Genomic DNA, 20,741 nt, shown 5'->3' on the forward strand with positions numbered 1-20,741 from the left:
CGATTCGCTCATTCATTAAAAAACGAAACAAAAACAAAACAGTTACTGAGCTTCTAGGACATTCCAGAGACTCTATGAGAATACAGCAATGAACAGAAATACACAAGCTCTCTCATGAAGCTGACATCCTACTAAAGGAGATGGAATAGAAAATGGGTCAGATATATAATAATATTTTGAATAACCCTAACTACCTTTTAAAAGCGCTTTCAAATGATCTCTTAGAATTTTCTTCCCTTGGCTAACTAATTCCAGTTACTCGACTCCAGTCGGCAAAGCCCTGCAAACACATTAGAAGCACAATGATGAGTGAGTGAGCAGACACCTTCTTACCTTAAGCTGGCGGCATATTTTCTTCAGCGCGTATGCTTCCTCCTCTGAATTGGGGATAAGTCTTATCACTTTATCACTGTAAGAAAGAGGAAGAAAAATGATATTTACCTCTCAAAAATAAAGATTTAGTCATCTTTATTTTTTTTTTATAAAACTTTAAAATAACTGCCTCTGCATTTAAGGAGAGAAAGAAGAAAACTCGGGACTGGCTAACAGGTACTTCATCCAGTTGTTACTCTCTGCTTGCATTAGTCTTTCCCCACCATCTTAAAACTTTGTTTTTTCATCAGCTTTTGAAGATTTCAAACTCACACTTAAGCGGAGACAGGCCAAAAACACAGGAACAGTGGCAATAGGGACAAGAACTTTCATGAATACCTCAGAGAAGATACCAAGAAAAAAACACTCTTAAAGGTGTGCCATGCAACACCGATGGCTGTAAAAATTTTAAAGTGATAACAATTGTAAGTCAGTTTTTGCAGCCATTCAATCTTTACCTGAAATATGATATGAAATCATATTTGAACACTCCCTCAGGGTCTTTCAGAAAAGATCCTGAATTGTTATAAGACTCGAGGTGTCACACTACCCTCCAGGGAGTTTTCTGTGGTGGTGACCTCTCCCTCAGGTGTGCCAGACAGGCATTATCATTTTCTAGTTATGTCACGATGAGGACAGGTTGGGAAGCACTGCTCTCGTACATAACAATCACAACTGTCAGTGTGTTTTGCATAGAGTAGCTACTTATATATTTATTAATGGACTGGCACACAGGACATCATTGAGAATACTTGGCTTCCAGAGTAAATGTAAGGAAAAATTTAAGTACAACGGAAATGAATATTTTTCATAATCCTCTGCAGTATTTTACAATGACCAAAGATAAAGTAGAATATCATCGATACCATAAAAAGCACAAAACAAAATCTCTAGCAGTTCACCCACAACTTCTCCTTCCAGCCGGAAAGGCGTGCCAGAATAAGGATGGAATTTGCATTTTCCCCCCATGGTTTTACTACTTGGATAATAGCAGTTTCCAGGGCGAGATAATAGTAATGGGGAGGGCATACGGAGGCTTCCAGATTTGTTGGACGATGATTTTCATTTCCAATTATTGTAGCTTTGTTATTTCAAATGATCCTGTTATACCTTCCTTAGGCCAATGAGTTAGAAGGCCCTTGGTTAGCTGATAATTTAATATTTTAGGCACTACTACCTCAACCTTGCTTTGTAGCTTCGGTTTTCCCAAAATAGCACAAAACGACCTTTCGGTATCTGTGTCACAAAGTCCCCGCCCCTCTATTTATTTATTTTTTTCTGGAAAGAATCAAAGGAAGTAGAGGAAAAAAATCACGAAGTCACTGTAATACAACTCTACATGTGACCTTTAAATTTAAACGTAATTACACCTTTTCTATTTTTCATTTCTGGTACGCAATTTGCTGACCTTTGTTTTTCCTGGATTCATCATATCCCAGCCTCTCCCACCTGACCTAATCTAATTCTTGGCAGAGAAAGACAACTCTGCCGGGTGACATGGTGGTTTCTGAGGGATGGTTCACTTGACAACTTTCTGAAAAACGCCTCCACTGGGGCCGTGGCAGCTTCTCAAGAGTGCAAAGAAAGCAATCAGCAGCTGTTTTACAACCGTGGGAAGATTAAAAATAAATTTAACCCTGAAAGTGATTGCTTAAACCCAGCTTTGTCATTTTTATTAAAAAATACCACTTTATCCCATCTAGTAGAAATTCTCAGGTGCAACTTGAGAACTGTGTTGATTACTGTTTGATTACATATAGAAGAACAGAGTAGAGGGAAAGCTATTTAGAACAACCCATGAAATGTCGTACTTTTCTATAAGCCAGTAAATTATGGTCATAGACTAACCAGTTACAAAAAACCAATGACAGCTCTTCATTCAGCATGTAAAACCAAATGACCCTCAACTGCCCCAATTTGTCTTGCCAAACAGAAACCTTACTCTTCCTAGATTTGATGGCGAGTCTTTTTAAAGTGGTGAACAATAATTCAGTACTTCAGACAGGAAGGTATCAGGTAGTGAAGTAGCTGCTGGAATTTAGAAGAACTAGCTACGCACGGCTATCAAAGAAGGTGAACCGAGAGGCTTTCTTTATAACTTAACCAGTTTTTTCAACCACTAAGTTGCAACATCAGTTTGAGACCCCTTGACTACCCTTTGGGATTGAGGGAATCAAAGATCTGAATATGAGCTGTGGTTAGAGACACACACCACTGGGCAACCAGCTGCTCATGTGAATGTGTTTGTAAATTAGATATTTCTAACTCATACGGCTTATACGAAGTTGTCAGAGAAAAACAGAACAGGCATTTTTAATTAGAGTTTAAAGATGTCGTATAGAGGCAGGATTGCCCAGATGACTCATTTCCCAGTAATTATACATATGTATTCACTCACTGTATGCTTAGATTTTTGTCCCCTTGCTTTATGGGACAAATGAGGTAGTGTTTCTATAATGCTAGCAAGTTGGGTTTTAAGTTTGATTACTAATCCTTATGTACAGTAGCAACCACGTGGATGAGGTAATATTAATCAATTTAAAAAGTATTATTAGATGTGTAATGAGAATGTATGCACACAGAGAAAAGAATTCAGCAAGAAAACACCATCTTTAGCTTTCGACCATCTGTCTGGGCCTCAGTGTCCCTATTGAAGGAGTGAGGGGCAACCTCCCAGTCACCTTTTCATTTTAAAGTTCTAAGAGGATGTTGTTCGAGTTTGATGACGACCAGGTGCCTCGACTGCATGACACCCTAAGGAAGAACATCTCTGTTTGTGGGTGACACTAGAATCCCCCTCAGCCTCCTCTTGAGAGACGTAGATGAGAAACTCCAAATTTTCCCTCTGTCTCCTGGCATGACCTTTCACACTTGATTTCATTATTAAACGAAAGTTCTTTGCAAGTTACAAAACTAATTTATGAATCCATGCTTGTAAAAATAAAAATATTACAGAGGATATGAAATAATAAAGTTCCCCTACTGGCTCTCTTCCAACCTTGACCTTCCATCTTCTTTTAGTTGCCCCTGTTAATAGTTCCTTGGGATCCACTGGACTCCTTTCTTTGCATTTACACACACACACGCTCACACACAATAGTCTGTTTCCTGGCGTTTTAAAATACGAATTTGCTTTTATGTTTCACTTAATATGTTGGTTTTAAAATACTATTTTTTAAGTAAATAGCTAGACTCTACGTGCTAATATTTTATTTTGGAGTTCTAGGCCTATATTCATACAGAATTTTTTAAATACACTTTTTATAGACTTAAAAAAATTATGTTGTTTTTGAATTCTTTGCATGATTTTGGTATTAGCATTATGCTAGCTTCATCGAATTGGGAAATTTTGCATGTTTGTAATATGCTTTGAAAATTTTAATGACACAGAAATGATGTTTCTAATTATCTTGTAGAATATGTGGGATTTTCAAGGTAGGACCTCTTTTTTTGGGGGGGGGGTTTGGGGGTTTGATATCTATCTTCTTAATACTTCTGTGAATATTAGCCTATATGGTTTTTTTCCCCTGGCTTTTGGAGGTAATTTTGGTAATTTACACTTCCTGGAAAATCAGCCACTCACTTATGTAAAATATATTAATAGAAACTATTAGCAGATATTATAATTTAAGACATCTTATCTTTATCTGTAGCTTTGTCACTTTTTTGTATTCTAATTTTTTTAAAAAAGTACGTAATCACTTTCCAAAATCTTTTAAAATTTCATTTGTTTTTATTTATCAATTGTTTCTTTGTGTGTGTGTGTGTGTGTGTGTGTGTATATATATATCTCATTAATTTCTGTCTCTATTAATTCTGTATTTATTTTTTTAGGTCTAATTTGTTATTCATGTTTTAATATGTGGTACTCTAGTTAATATTCAGGTATAATAGTTGACTGATTTCAGTTTTTAGTTCCTCTTTACCAAAATTATTTTGAATAATGTTAAAAATTCTATATATATTAAACATGGTGAATTGTTATTTAGATCTCTGTACTTAATTTTTGTCCACTAAATTTGATGATTTTTGATAGAATTTTATTTAATGCACCTAATGTAACTTTGGATTTGTCAACTTATCTTTGAGTTTAAAAACTTTTATTCATGTATTTATGATATGTAGCTATATATGTGCTTACGACTACTATATCTTCTGGATGGAAAAAACTTTTATTCAAAACAAGGTCCTTATAAAAATCCTTCTTTGGTCATTTAATGCTCTTTATTTTGAATTCCATTTTTCTCAATATGATTGCCACTTCTGCTTTTTTGTTGTTTGGCTGGCACAGTTTTCCCTGTCTCTTATGCGTTTTTTTCCCCTAAAGATACGTCTTATGATTGCAACATCATAATGCTGATTAAATTTTTTAAAATCCGATAAGAGACTGACTTTGCACTGGAGAATTTTACTTATTCACATGCATTATAATATCTAATATGCGTGGTTTTATTCTTACAACTTTTTGTTCTGTTTTTTATTTGTTGTGGGTTTTTGTTGCCTGTGTCCAAGTGTGGATATCTGAGTTGTTTCTCTTCAAAATTCATACATTGAAGTCTTAACGGTATCTCAGACTGTGACTGTATTTGGAAATAGTATCTTTGAAGAGGTAATTAAGTTAAAATGAGGTCATTAGGGGAGGCCCTAATCCTACATGACTGGTTGGTTATCTTGATAAGAGGAGGAAGGCAGAAGGGAGGTCTATGGAAAGACACGGGAAAGACAAGACAGCCATCTACGAGCCAAGGAGAGATGCCTCAGAAGCAGCCAGTCCTGCAGGCACCTTGCTCTCAGACACCTAGTACCAGAACTGTGAGAAACAACTTGGTTTAAGTCACCCAATCTGTGGCACTTTGTTAGAACGGCCCTAGCAAACTAACACATACCCTGAAGATTGCAGTTTACAGGTTATGTCCCTAGGGAGCTACTCCTTGATATCTGGATGATTTTAGTCACTTTATTCCTAGATTCTCCCAATATCCTATGCATTTTCTATCATAACCCTCATTGCACTCCCTGTAATTATTTGTTTAATGCTTATATCTCTCACTAAGGTCTAAACTATGTAAGAGGCACTCAATATACTCTGGTTTATTCTGTGGGAGTCCTGGGTTGTGAGTGTTTCTATAGAGTGGTTCAGAGCTTGTCTTGAGGGGCCCAGGCCCATTTTTTTGTTTAAATTGCAAAAGAGAGTATAACTTAGGAGCCCACACCATGCATGGTACAGGCCTGGGGTATCCACCTTTCATAGGTACGTACCTTTGACCCCCCAAATCCCCAGTGGACTAAGACTTTCCTCATTTTTTTTTTTTCCAGCTGTGGCATGGAGTTTTCTTGACTCTTCAAGGCTCCCTGTTTTATGAAGACAGAGACTCGCTTCTGGCCCCCATTCTTCCATTAGAGGTGTTGGAATGCCAGCCTCAGGCTTGAGGGCCCCTCGAGGCATCAGCTTTTCTCGCCTCCCTGTCCCCAGTAATGTCTGGCATCTAGAAGTATCTTTTACTTTCTTTCCACAAAGCTCAGGTATCTATATTAAAACAAATGACAGGATAGTAAAAGCATGTACTGTACCCTGGAGGCAAGTTGCTGGTGCCAACTGTGTGACCTTGTACAAGGTTTTAACTTCTCTATGCTTCAGTCCTTCTGACTATAGATTGGGGAAACTGGACCGTAATTCGTGGGTTATTGTGAGCCTTAAGCAAGTGTACATGTAAAGGGCTTAGAATAATGCCTGATGCATAGTAAGGGCTATACAGATGCTTGGTGTTGTTACATTTTTACATCTTTAGCATTTTTTCACTTTGTCCTGCATTTATACTTTGAGGGCTCCTGACCGCACCAACTCAGTCCTTTGTGTTCTCTCCCGTTCTAATCTGTCGCATGGGATAGTGAATATGATTCCTGTAGGATTAAACTACTTGTAGCAGATGTCCTGGGTGGACTCTGAATGTAAGATTGGTCCGTAGTCTCCCTTCATGGTGTCCTTGTTTGGTATATTGTAACTCGTTCCCTTGCGACATCTAATTTGACACCTAACTTGAAGGCAGCCAGTGGACTTTAGGGCAGAATGACAAGTGAATCCTTCCCAGTCTGGCTCATTCTACTGAACAGTGTCTGACAGCTGATCCAGTCAGATCCCATCCTTGGGAGTTTGCACTTGAGACATAAAGGAAAAAAAAAATGTTTGTGATACCAGGGGCAGTGGCGGTAGATACAGGTGACAGCCAAGTTTCCTTAACAACAACATTCTCAAGCAGGGAGCAGGGCCTCTAGTGCCATGATCTTGTGCCTGAGGCATGAATGACATTTCCAGGGGTCTGGCTTGGGGACAGTCCCCATTCTTCCTTGTCTTTCCTTAGAGTAAACTTCTGTCATTCCATGTATCTGGAGCATGCCTTGTTAAACCTAGCAAAGGCACTAGTATTAAGCATGATTAAACTTCAGAGACTTCAGTTTTTCATTCCTACCCCCAATAATTGGATTTATCTTCCTGATCCTTTTTTTTTTTCCTTCACTTAGAGAAAAAAGAGAGCAAGATTGGATTCTTATCTAGGCTCCTCCATTGGTTCAAATTGCTGAAACATTTGAACCAATGATTCCTAATCCTTAAATTTTGGGGGAAAAAACACAATATATTGTTGCTTAAGGCTTTTGTGAGACTTATTTCATTCAGCCACATTTATTAAAATTATATTATGTGCCAGTCATGGGGACAGGTGCTAGGGGTATAGCAGTTCCTGCCTGTGATGGGCTTGCAGTCATATTCTCAATGAGATATTGTCTGGGAAATGCCTAACTTATTATAGCCTCTCCGTGTACAGTAGCTACTATTATTACCACCACAGGAAAATATTTTTCTTGTCTTTTAGAACTTAAAGAGCCAAAAGTAGATGCTTCTCCAAGTGTGTTTCACTGTGAGCATCAGAAACAATAAAAACATGATTTTATTATGGATATAATTAACCTTTTTGTTGTTGTTATTGCTGGTGTTTTTGTTTCTTGACCTTTTCATTGATATTTAAATCTCATTATTGACCAGTTTCTTGATTTGGGATTGGCTATTTCCTCTCTTCTCAGGCAGTACTTTGGCATCTGAGAAACACATGTATTAGAAGACCTCATTATTTCCTATAACAGCAGTAGGGGATATAGGCCATTTTATGTAAAATTAAAAGTAATCATTTCAGAGAATGTCCTGCATAGATGTTCTCTCTATTGGTACAAGCTACACATGTTCAATTTTGCAATACTTCTAAAGACATAATTTATCAGGATTTCTAATGTCGCCTTTCACAAGGTGTCAGATGAGGTGGCCGCTTTTAGCTGCCCCTCTAAATTCCTTTTCCTCTTCTTAAACCCTAACAGGACCTATTAGCTCAGATATGCACCCCACCCCCACATTAGGAATGAGGCAGAGCTTAGCTATCCCTGGCAACTTTTGTTAGTCCGCAGATGGACATACATTATGAATTGGTTCAATCAGATTTAAGGGAAGAATTATTAATCCATGGTCAGGGGTGGGGAGAAGATTCACTCTCTTATTGAATATAAACAAGGAAATGTGTAACCTTGCTTGCCACTGAAGCCATTAATTACGAAGGGAGTGGACAGACAGAAAGACTGTTGAGCAAACAGACCAGAAGAACCTGGGTCTTCACCGGTTTTGTTGAATCAACCAATCTTCAAGCTTCTCCTGCCTCTGGACTTTGTTATTAATAGAATTTTTTTTTTTATTGTGTTGGCCAGTTTGAGTCAGGTTGTCTTCTACATGTAACCAAAACTACTCTGCACAATAACAGTAATTTTTACTTAATTCAGCTATTTTTAAGGAATGAGATAAGGAATACTAATAGAACAAATATGTTTACTGTTAACGTCTTCACAGGTGAAAAAACACACTGGCATTCTTTCTTTCCTTCTCAAATACCTTTCTCTAAAGCACCCCCTTAATTCTGATGGCCACTTAAAAACCTTTGTGTATTTTCAGAAGGGAAGATTTAGGGTGCTCAATAGCTAAACTCATCTCATAGTCTCAAGAAAAATAGGACCATTTAAAATATTTGCTGGATTTTCTGAGAGCTTGTATCTCATGGAAGAGTTAATAATAGGATGCTCATTTATTTTAAACTCCACGTCTGAGCACAAAGAAATTCATTAGGTAATCCCATCTAGAAAAAAATATTGTTCATATCTAGATTCTATATTATAAAGTGCTTGGATCTCAGAGATGCGTCTCCTTTGTTGAAAGATTATGTTTTGATGGACATGAAAAATTTCATTAAAAAGCAATAAATAAGAGACCACTTGGCAGAGAATACTCTAGAGTGCTAAATGGATTCTACTCTCTCTGGTCATGGTTTATAGTTGCAATATAAAATACTCAGAACATGAAGAAGCTTCCTGTGGCAGTTTGCTTAGGACACGAAGATTTAGACTTTACTCTTGGATTAAAGTTAGGCAGAAATGATGACTTTATTCTTTTTCTTTTGTTCCCGCAGCTGTTATTTTAACACCAGAGAAAAGAAAAACATACAATGCTCACAATCCTTACTGATGCATTTCACTTTATAACAGAAATTTTCTCAAGTGGTTGAATACTTACCATGGTATCTCACACGTAATGGATGATCAATAAATATCTGCTGAGTTGAACTGAAATTGGTATTTTGTAAATTGCATCATCTTTTAAATTTCTGAAACTGACTTCCATTGCAAAATTTGAGAATTTCCTCTTCTCCCATTAACACAAGTCAGAGAAGAAAAAGCAATAAAGTCTAACCCTACTGTTAAAGCAGTTTCTTAAAGTAAGACTTTACCTTCACTATGTCTCAAGGACTTGCAATATATTGCCTCAAATCATTATATGATGCTTCAATTTAGTCCTTTCTTGTATTATTTAAGAATAGGACTCAATCTAAGAAAATTGAGATCATAGTGGAGAACAAACCATTCAATCAACAGATATAGCAAGTTCCTGGTGAGGAGGAAAAAAGGAAAGGAGTTTCAAAACATAAGGGAACAACTTTCAAAGATGTATAATCTAGTTGGGTACATGAGGCATAAATAATGCCTTATATTATTATTGTACTATAAGATACCATGTGATGTTTTATAAAAAAGATTTAGCTGTGATAATCAGAGAGGACAATATGGAAGGACTTTGATGCTAAAACTAAAGATTTGGGCCCCAGTGGACTGACAGCCATTGGCATATAAGTTTAGTGGTTTTAAAATTTGAATGTGCATAAAATCCACCCGGGAATCTATCTGTCAGCATAATGTGTTGTGTTAAATTTCCTGAAATCACCTTCCAGTATAAATCGTTTAGCAATGCTGGAATATGTATGTTGTGTGTAGTGTAGCTTTAATATGCATGGGGAGGGAGGCAATCGAGTAAGGTTAAACCTGAGAAGCCAAAAATGCTGAGATGAGTTAACACTGAGGCCTGTGGCTACCCTGGCTGTGGAGCATCCTGATAATTTCTAATGCCCCAGAGCCTGAGCAAGGTGGGAATTCCAATCCAAGACCCTTGCAGAAAGCCTTAAAGGTAACAATCTCGGTGAAAACAAAACTAGAAAAAATGCCTTGTGAAAGGAGACAGGAGGAAAATTTGTGTCTTAAATTCAACTCTGGATAGAGAAAAAATATAGTTATCACTGAGAATTTAAAACCACAAGCTAGTCATCTAGTAGGGTTAGGAATGAAATTCAAACTACCTATGTGGTCCAAAAATCTATAAACTTCATTCTCTCAGCTGCAGAGTGTACCCTGCTGATGGCTCACGGCTGAGTCCATCTTAAGAAATTGTATTCAGATGAAGGTAGATGCTCCATTCAAGATGAAGACCCTTCCCCAGGGGCAGCCCACTATGCAACCACTATTTATGAGGTGGCACTAAGGTTGCTGAAGGGCCAACCCAGCGTCACTGTTCCCCGTGAAATCTGTTGTAACTGTGTTTCAGTTCAAGTCTTTCTCTATCCTCTACTTCCTTTCCTTCTAGATAATTTTTTTGTGCGTGCACTCCCCAATAAAGTACTTCCATGAAAACCCTCTTTTCAGAGTTTCTTTCCTGGGGAATCTTGACCAGTGACATGACTGCCCCTAGGTTCTTAGCAGAACAAATGCAAATCCTTTCTGGAAGAATCTATCTGAAAACCAGGCCTCAAAGAGTTCCCACAAGTAAAGTTCCAATGAATATGAGCTCACTATTAAAAATTATAAATCACATCAGAAATGAACCACCATGAGCAAAAGTTAGTAGAAACCACCAAAGGGTGAATAAGATCTGGATAGCCTACTGATGTTGAAATGATCAGATAGAGCAAGAGTTGGAAAGGTTTTTCTGTAAAGGACCAGATGGTAAATATTTTAGGCTTGCAGGATGTACAATCTCTATAGCAACTACAGGCATACCTCGTTTTACTGAGTTTCATTTTATTGTGCCTCACAGATTTCTTCTTCTTCTTCCTTCTTCTTCTTCTTCCTCCTCCTCCTCCTCCTTCTTTCTTCTCCTCCTTCTTCTCCTTCTTCTTCTTTTCTTTTCTTCTCCTCCTCCTTCTTCTCCTTCCTTCCTTCTTTCTTCTCCTTCCTTCCTTCTTACTTCCTCTTCCTCCTCTTCCTCCTCCTCCTCTTTTGCTTCCGCTTCCGCTTCCTCTTCCTCTTCTTTTAAAACAAATTGAAGGCAAGAACCTTTCTCAGCAAAAACATTATGACTTACTTTATAGTGGTGGTCTGAAACCCAACCTGCAATATCTCTGAGATATGCCTGTACTCAATTCCGCCATTGTGGGGTGAAGGCAACTAAGACAGCATGAAATGAATGAGTGTGAGTGTGTTTTAACAAAACATTATTTACAAAAACAGGTGGAGGGCTGGATTTGGCCTGTGGCCCATGATTAGCCAACCCCTAAAATAGAGTAAACATATATATTTAATATTCTAATAAGATGAAAGACGGGATATATGACTAATGAACCAGGGTCTATAAAGATAACCTAAACACAACTTCTAGAATTGAATTATACAGTAAATAAAACTTAAAACTTAATGGTTAGGTTAAATAGCATATTAGATGCAGCTGAAGAAGAATTAGCAAACCAAAAATATGAGAGGTAAAAGACATGTAAAATAGTGAGATGGTCTATTATGTTTCTAATCTGCACACATACTCAGCAGTAAAAGACTCCAAGTTTTTTTTCTTTGAAATCAAGAATAAGAGAAGAAAGCTTATGATCAGCATTTCTATTCAACAGAATTAATGCAATAAGAACATAACAGGGAACATAGTAGGGAAACTGGACAGAAGAAAAATATTGCCAATTTTCATAGATTATATAAATAACCACATATAAAACTTTGAAAAATCTACAGTTACATAACTAGTGAGAGAATTTAGCGTGGTGAACCAATATATAATTAAAATTCAAAAAGTCTTTTGAATTTCTATAAGTTATCAATATATCTAAAATATTATGTAAAAATATACCATCCACAAAAATATAAGGTACTTAGCAAAAGTATAACAAAGGATATGCAAGTTATTTATTGAGAAAACTATGAAATTGTATTAAAAGAGATTTAAGGGGTCCTAAATAGAAATATACCACGTTCATGTAGGAGAAGACAATATTGTAAAGATGTTGGTTTCTTGCAAATTTGTTTATAGCTTTAATGCACTTTAATAAAAATTTCAACTTTTGGTGTGGAATTGAATAAGCTGAATCTAAACTATATTGGAAGAGCAAAGGGTCAAGAACAGGCAAGTCACTTCTGAAGAAAAATAAGGTGACTGACTTGCCCTAACAAATATCAAGACTTGTTATAAAGCTATGTAATTAAGACAGCATGGAATTGGCATGAAAATAGACAAATAGAGCTGAAGTAAATCCTAACTTATAGAGAAACTCAATCAATGACAGAGGTAGTGTTGCAGATCATTGGAGAAAGAATGGACTTTTTAATAAATAGAACTGGAACAGTAGGTTATCTATGTGGGAAGAAAATTAACCTGGGCCTTTATCACACACACACACACACACACACACACACACACACACACACACACACACACACAAGTCAAGTCAGGTCAAGTCAAGGGTTGGACTAAGAACTGAACTGTGAAAGGCAAAACCTTACAAGAGCCTCACATTTTAGAAGACATAATATAATTCTACATGATCTCAGGGTAGGAAAGGATTTATAAAACAGGACGCAAAAATCATAAAGTTTGATTAATTCAATTACATTAAAACCAAGAACTTCTTTTTATCAAAATATACCATAAAGTCAAAAGTCAAGCCATAAATGGAGTGAAGACATTTAAGTATTTAAGTATCAATCAGAAGATTCGTATCAATATGAAAGATATTTTGCTTATGAAAAATGGGTGAAAGATACGAACATGCAATTAATAAGAAACAAATGACCAAAAATGTGAATAGGTGCTCGCTATCATTTGTGAACAGGGAAATGCAGATTAAAATCACAGTGAGACACCATTTCACGACTACAAGTTTTTCAATTAAATTTTGACAGCATCAAGAAATGGCTATTGAAACTCACATCTTTGCTCAATAGAATATAAATTGATGTAGCACTTTAGAAGAAAACAATTGAACGGGTTTAAACCTGTCCATATCCAAATGTCCCAAGAATCCCACTTTTTTTTTTTGTTATTAGTTTCAATTATACAGTACATTAGTTAGACATTTATATAGTTTATGAAATGATCTCCCTGATTACTCTATCTTCCGTCTGGCTCTACACCTAGCCATTACATTACTGCTGACTGTATTCCTTATGCTGTGCTCCCCAACCCCATGACCATCCATCGACTACTGATTTGTATTTCTTTAACCCTTCACCCCTTTCTCCCAACCCCCCCCAACCCCTCCCCTCTGGCCTAATCTCACCCTTGAAAACACCCATGCACATATGCACCAGGAGAATCTTACAGGAATGTTCATCGCAGCTTTATTCCATAATCACAAAACATAACTAGAAATGACCCAAATGTTCATCAGTAGAAATGGCAAATTATAGCTCTCTAAAAAATAGAGTTCTATACAGCGGTTAAATTCAATGAATTATGACTGTGTACATCAATGTGGATGAATTCTGCAAACATATTGAGTGAGAAAAACAACCCACAGAGGAATGCCTATTGTATAATAAATTTCTTATATTTTCGAAATGAGACTATAGAAATTATATTTTAGAGAGACATGTATATGCGGTGATTTTTTTAAAGGAAGGGAACAGTGAAAACTAAGGGAAGAAGTAACCTCAGGAGGAAGAGAAGATGGCAGAGGGACGTGATCAGGGAGCGGGTGTGCATCGCAGGATTCAAACGCATTGGCAATGTTTGATATTTGAAGCTGGGTGGTAGACATACAGCTATTTGATCATTATTTATCAAACCATATGCATTTATGTGTTCTCTTTTACATATGGTATTTCATCAAAGAGAAACACTAACCTGTGGCACTGGTGGAAAATGTAGATTCTCAGCCCCCATTCCCATAAATTTGGATTCCACAGGTCTGAAAGGCATCCCTGGAGACTCCAAACAAATGACCAAAAATATGAATAGATACTCAGTATCATTTGTAAACTGGGAAACTCAAATTAAAACCACAGTAAGACATCATTTCACAACTACAAGTTTTTCAACTAAATTTTGACAGGATCAAGAAATGGCTATTGAAACTCACATCTTCAGATAAGTCCATAGGCCGCACAGAAAGATGTAGTATAATAAGGTGGACTTTCTACGCCGAAAGAACCCCTGAGAGCGGACAAGAACTGGTTGAGTAATCTGAGCAAATGCGACATTACCCACATTTCATATCAAGATGCACATAGAGAGTAGGGATGGTCTCTTGAGGACAACATGGTTGCTCTTGTAAATCCATCCCAATAGGGCCATTTTGGCACTGCAAGTGTACCTGAGGTAAAATAGATGGCTGGTTGTGTGTATGAACTTGCACGACACCCAAGGGCAAGGTAACTGATTTGTGAAGTCCTGGGTTCTGTGCGAACCAAGACAAATTCTGAGCCTTTTGCACAGGCAGAGCTCTTTCAATCTTGTTCTTGTTGCTGGATGTGCCAAGTTCAGGTCTCTGTATCAAAATTTGAAGAGAGATTGCAAACTATGGAGACTTTTATGTTTTGGGATGGTGTTCCCCCAGATCAACTAGCAGTGAACAAGGGGACAAAAGTCTAGTTGGATTTCACATGTCAGGAGCAATACTATGAGGTGATGACAGCAACGGTAGCCAAAAGGAACAGGGGGGCTTCTTGGCCCAGCTGTCTTCACCTCGGAGAACTCACACCCCTGGGAGTGCATGGAGACTTTCCAAGGGGAAATGAAGCAACTGATATTTTCGAGGGAATGACTTTCCAGCTCTTTAGCATTCATGTGTACTCTTTCCTAAAATAGATTTACCCGAGAAGGTACCTGGAGCTGAGGGTGAATTGCTATTCTAGTTCTTTCTCATCCCTCAGTCAGGTACCTACTTTTCAGAATCAAGGCAAAACCTTAGTATACCCTTTATTTCAACACTGCTTTGTGGGTGAAAAATTTTTAGGGTTATTAAACAAAGCAACACTTAAACAAGGCACCGAAAGCCCATGGTACGACTTCATGCCTTTTCCTGTCGTCTATCGGAAAGGTAAGTAGGGTGTTAGAAGTAGCATGGGAGAGTCTGTGTTCGGATATACTGTAGAGTGGGGAACAGGTGAGGTGCCAATTTACATCTAACGACCTCACTTCCTCTGTTACCTATTAACGACCAAACACATGGCTCCTGAAGGGGAGACCAGAAGAGTAAACAAAGAGAGCTTTGGTCACACGTACTGAACATGAAGGCATATATTTCATCCAGGCAACAAACTTATCTACTCATATATCCCAGGATTCAATTTAAGAAGGAAGAGGGTTGCGAAGGGGCGTGTTAACACAAAAGTATGAATTGAAAGGTGAAGGCACATTTTCCTGATAGAAACTAAGTCTGATTTGGCTGATGGGTTTGATAATGAAGTTTGCCTTTTCCAGTCAGAGGGTACAACACATGGTTTCCTAAATGAGCTATATCTGTAGCTTTAAGGTTTAGAGAAAATTCTAAACATCATAATACCTTTCCATCGAATATTGTTGTTAGCATAGATGTATTAAGTTAATATTTCAATTTTCTCAAGATTTCTGATGATACCTAGTTAGACATCAGTGAGTAAGGGATATATTATTTCCCAGAATTCTTTTGGGGGGCACAAGCGGAGAAGTTGGGAGATGACTTCCTTAGCTACTCGGGCTTATTTCTGGTTCTCTGAGAAGATGGTGGGCTCAGACAGAGTGAGCCTTCCTTGTGGTTCTGTGAAGATGTCAGGAGAAAATCGGAGGACGGAAGAAAGACATTCTTATTGAAAGTGAGAGAGGAGCTCAGAGATTTTATTTAAGAATATTAACATTTGATCTATTGGATGAAGCAACATTTTTTATCATCGAACAAATATTACTGTCATTTTTCTAGGTGCTGGAGATACAGTAACGAATAAGGCAGGACATTTTCTGTTATTATCTAACTTACCTTATAGTGAGGGACAGATAATGAGTAAACAAATTAGTAACACCATTTTAGAAAGTGGTGAGAGCTATAAATAAAATAAGAGGTGATTCGATAGTAATTGCTTTGATAGTGGGGGTGCTATTTCAGATTGCGTCGTTAAGGAAGGGTCCTCTGAATTAACTTTTAAGCTAAAACCTGGGTGGTAATGAGCCAGTGGGGCAGGATTCGATGGAAGATGCTCCAAGCAAAGGAAACACAAGCGCGGAGACCCTGAGTTGACTCATGGTTGGCCTGTTTGAGGACAAGAAGACGGTGTGTCTGCATCCGAGAGAACGAAGGGGCACGTGGAAGGAGGCAGTGTTGGGGAGGGGCAAAGGCAGGTCCTGTGGTGTGCCTTGGAGGCACTAAAGGGAGTTTGGCTTTTGTACTCAATGCGTGGAAGCTCTTAGAGGGTTTTATTTGGGAGAAGATATCCGATTTCTATTTTCGAATGCTCACTCGGGCTGCTCTGTGGAGAATGGACTAAGGAGGAAGGGAACGGGTAGAGCAAGGAGACCAGTAGGATGACTGTTACGGTCTGGGATGGAGGTGGTTTGTCTAAGGAAACGGAAGAGAGAGGCCGGATCCAGGATGTATTAGGGGCAGAGCCCACAGGATTCACTGCTGAATTTATGCAACCGAAGGAGCGAGGACTCACAGATAGAGGACTCCTATGTTTTGGCCATTAACTGAGTCAGGGGAGACTGGAAACGGGTTTGGCAGGAAATATCGAGTTCCTTTTTTTTCTAGACCTGTTACGTTTGAGATGCTATTAGACACTGACATGGCAACGTACGAATCTGGGGCTCATCAGAAAGCTGGGGCTTGAGATATAAATTTAGGAGTCATCAACATATGGTTAATGCTTTAAACTATGATACTCATTTCACTTGGATAGCCTGTGTAGGTACTGCATAGGCTGTTTAGAGACTAGACAAAATCTCACAAATAGGATTTAGATCTCTAGAAATGGTTCACCAGACTTTCTCTTTCCTTAGTTATCCCTCCATTCTGTTTGCAAAACCAGGATGTGAGTTTTCAGTAGAAATCATATGAAACACTAAGAGTCTGGTAGAGAATGTCGCTAAGTCATGGGACGTACTCATACACAGACTGCTGTGTTGGTATAAAGGCGTCTCTTCCCACTTACTCGCTTTTAAATTTGAGTCTTGAGCAAGTGGAAGGTGAATCACACCTGGGACCCGGGCTGCAAGGCTGCTGGGCTTTTGGAGACTTTGCTGGCCAGAAAGTCACACTAGGAGGAGGCTGGAATAGACGCCGAGTGAGCCAATCCGATGTCTGTCCCACTGGTAGGAAAAACGTGGGCACTGGCTTCTAATGAGGCTTTAATGCGACGAGGGGTTTTAAAAACTTATTGGAAAATTTTTATGCAGAAAAAGTTTTTTCTTCTGGTATGTAAAAGGGATGAAGCAGCTACAGAAAGCTGTGGAAAAGCTCCCTTGGAAGCTATGAGCCAGCTTCTAAATTAGCTTTTAATTTGTTAACCAAAAATCAGAGTCTGAAAATCCCACCGAAGCGACTGTGGGATATAATCAATGAAACCGGGAAAGCAATATAAACAGATGCCAAATGTGTTCCTCAGTTTGGAGATTTTCTTTTTTGATGATTTAATTTGGTTTGGGGAGGGATTTTTTTTCTTTGTTCATTGGTAAGCACGCACATTGTGGTATGTGAACAGTCTTTACATCTTTGGAGGTGTTTTACTGCTTGGTGGATGTACAATTAACACGAAATGGAAAATCGGGAGATAAGCGCCCACGCTTATTGCAGCATTATTCACAATAGCCACGACATGGAAACAACCAGGTGTCCATCAGTGGATGATTGTGAAATAAAAATATGTTAACTAACCTTATTGTGGTAAACATTTCACAGTATAAATGTGTATCGAATCATATCGTACACCTTAAGCTTACACAATATTATATGTCAATTATATCTCAATAAAGCTGGGACAAATTGGGAATGCAAATGCTGACATTTTTTTATGCAGAGACTACAATAGCCACATAAAATTTTAAAGCTTTAAATTCTTTTGACTCAGCTTAAAATTTTGGGGAATGTTGACAAAAATGTCTAGAACTTATTTTTCAATTCATATTAAAAATATCTGAATACAATGTGATTGTGGAATTATCTGTTTCTGTGAAATTTTAGGCTTACGATAATTGCTCAAATTAAACGGTCTGTAGGAAACTTTTTCAATTATATTTTATGTATTTATTTTAATCCTAGCAATAATTACAACTATGCCTGATAGTTTTTGAGTTATTATCAAGCTTTTTCTAAGTGCTTTACATGTATTATCTCAGTCCTCTCAAGTTTTTTTTTAGTAATTGGCTAAATTTTAAGGTAGTATATTTGATTATTTCTCTCTTTTAAGGATTGCCGAAGCGGTAAACCCAAGCAATGATCATTTGTATACACACAAGAGCATTAAGAATTAGGGTTGAATTTTGTTGAGAGTTATTTAGTGCCTCAGAAGGACACTGGTCAGTAGTTTGTCCAAAATTGTTGATTACATCTAGAGGCAATGGCGGACATGAGAACCGTATAGCTATTCTAGCTATTCTTTCGGATCCGAAAATTTCTAGGAAACAAGAACCACCTTGAAGTTCAAGTTCAGTCTAACAGACAGCTCCTTGAGAGGCAATGGGGTAGACACAGGAAAGACTTAGGGAAAGGGAGGGGAAAGTGGCAAAACTGCCAAGGCCCCTTGAGAAGGAAAAGCATCCGTCGAAGGGAAATGAGGGTGCAGAAGCGGTGAAGTGTAGTGAGGAAGCCGGGTTTCGGTCCCCCCCTTCTGCCCCCCGTGACTGAACGGCCCGTAGAGCCCCCGAGCCCGACTCTGCTCTTTCCTTTTTCCTTTCTTATTTTCTCTGTTAAATGGATGTGGTGGTTTTATCTATGATCCTGCGTAGTTTCGGCCTTTGAGTTCCTTTCCTGCAGGGAAGACTGAACTTAACTTTCCTTTCGTGGCAGTGAGGCTGTCTGGCTCTAGAAATGTAACCAACTTTGGAATACTTCTGTTAGGACTTAAAAAATGAAATTGTATAATTACCACATCAGTTAGGATGCTTTTGTTTCTAGATTAACAGAAAACCCACTTCAGATTGGACTGAACCATAATGGGAAAGTATTTGCTTAGAAACGAAGAGTCTAGCAATAGTTTGGCAGAATTTGGTCAGGGATCCAGCTTGGTTTCTCTCTAATTCTTTCAGCTCTGCATTCCTCTGCTCACCCAAGCCAGCTTCTCTTACTGTCACAGAATGGCTGCAGCAGCCCCGGCCTTATACCCATCCACCACAGGATTAAAAAAAAAGTGTATTCTCTTTTCCAGCAACCTAAGGAAAGAAGTCCTGAACTTCACTAGATTTGGGTCAGGTAAGATGCCGAGCCCATCTTTGAACCAATCATAGTGCCAGAGACTGCTATGTGCTGACTGCTTCGTGCTATCAAGGGTCATCCTGCAGCTGGGGACAGGGTGGTGATGGTGGCGGAGGCATCGTAAAAACCCACGCCTGCCTCACAATGAGGAAATACAGTGTTCACACACAGAAACCAAGAGATGATCCCATGTTCACTTGCTTTCAATTCTCTTGTCTAATTTTCTTTCCCAGATGGCACACAGGATTGGTGGGATGCTGGCTGGGGTCGTTTAGCAGGTTTTAATGTGCCGCGGTGGCACCCGCACGGGTGGGAATGGAGAATAATCTCGTTGCGTTTCTACAAGCCACAGCCTTCCAGAAGAATATTCTGAAGATGTGGATTTTTAGCATTTAACAGTGGCTCAGGAGTAAGTCTAATTAAGAATAATCAGTGAAGGGATGTTAATATTAGCAGTCTAAAATCACCACGCAGAAGCCAGAAGTCGGGAATTGTCAGCTACATTTGGAGGCAAAAACTAAAACCTGATTCTTTTCTTTGTCTCCCCAAAAGGAATTTGCCTGAAGCTTAATGGCTTCGCGATTATATAAAGATCTCCACTTTTCAATATCTCTTCTCCAGGCTGTATTTTTTTAGTGCTTTCTTACTTAATTTTCCCTATTCTGGTGAATAAAATCTGTGCGATGTAGGACTTTTTGATGTATGACTTCCAGATCCTGAGACGAAACTCAGATCTGAGATGTTCCGAGATTCTGGAAGTCTGGAAAAGTGCGAGATTTCTGGAATGCAAACGACTTTGCGTTGTGCAGCGTGCAGTGTGAAAGGAGCCAGGGCTTCTGATGGCAGATCTACTGTCCTCATACTGGCCTCCCTCCTCCACACACCACACACCTCTGCCTTTTATAATGTGGTATGAGTTGGAGCAGGATTAAGTGTAATCAATGAAGAGCATTTTGTGCGGGATGGGTGCCAATCTAAAAATCTGTGACAATGTCCCTCTCTGAGTGAGGCTGAAAACAGGTCCTGAAAAACAGGCATCATGAAATTATTCTGACACATCTCAACTTGCCTTTCCCTTGTCTACATTCCCTCGGGCCAACAATAGGCGGCCAGATCTATCTAATTTTGTTTTTCCACTTTAGATTCTGGTACCGACTTTTCTATTACTAGCTGTGAAACTCGAGGCAAACGATTTCACTTTTGCAATCTTTCTATACGACGTGGATAGAACCGCCCCTCCATTATAGCGCTGTCCGTAGACTCAAATTAGGTAATATGTGGGCATTCCTTGAATATTACGAAGTCACACAGTGGTTGAGAGTTATCATTTCATCTCTCAAACACCCAAAATTGTCT

The 20,741-nt window shown here is 38.5% G+C and overlaps 1 protein-coding gene and 1 long non-coding RNA gene across 2 annotated transcripts in view; one reads left to right on the forward strand and one right to left on the reverse strand.

Moving 5' to 3' along the window:
* Positions 1–20,741, forward strand: part of LOC107196538 — a 186,286-nt gene that overhangs the window by 158,334 nt on the left and 7,211 nt on the right. The window lies entirely within an intron of this gene.
* The window catches only part of CPA6 (carboxypeptidase A6), a 221,922-nt gene that overhangs the window by 133,769 nt on the left and 67,412 nt on the right, over positions 1–20,741 (reverse strand). The window contains exon 2 of the mRNA XM_006924017.1: positions 334–409. Coding sequence (XP_006924079.1) covers positions 334–409 — 76 coding nt within the window. The remainder of the gene's footprint in view (positions 1–333; positions 410–20,741) is intronic.

This window comes from Pteropus alecto, unplaced genomic scaffold (assembly GCF_000325575.1).
Source record: "Pteropus alecto unplaced genomic scaffold, ASM32557v1 scaffold87, whole genome shotgun sequence".
Lineage (NCBI taxonomy): Eukaryota > Metazoa > Chordata > Mammalia > Chiroptera > Pteropodidae > Pteropus > Pteropus alecto.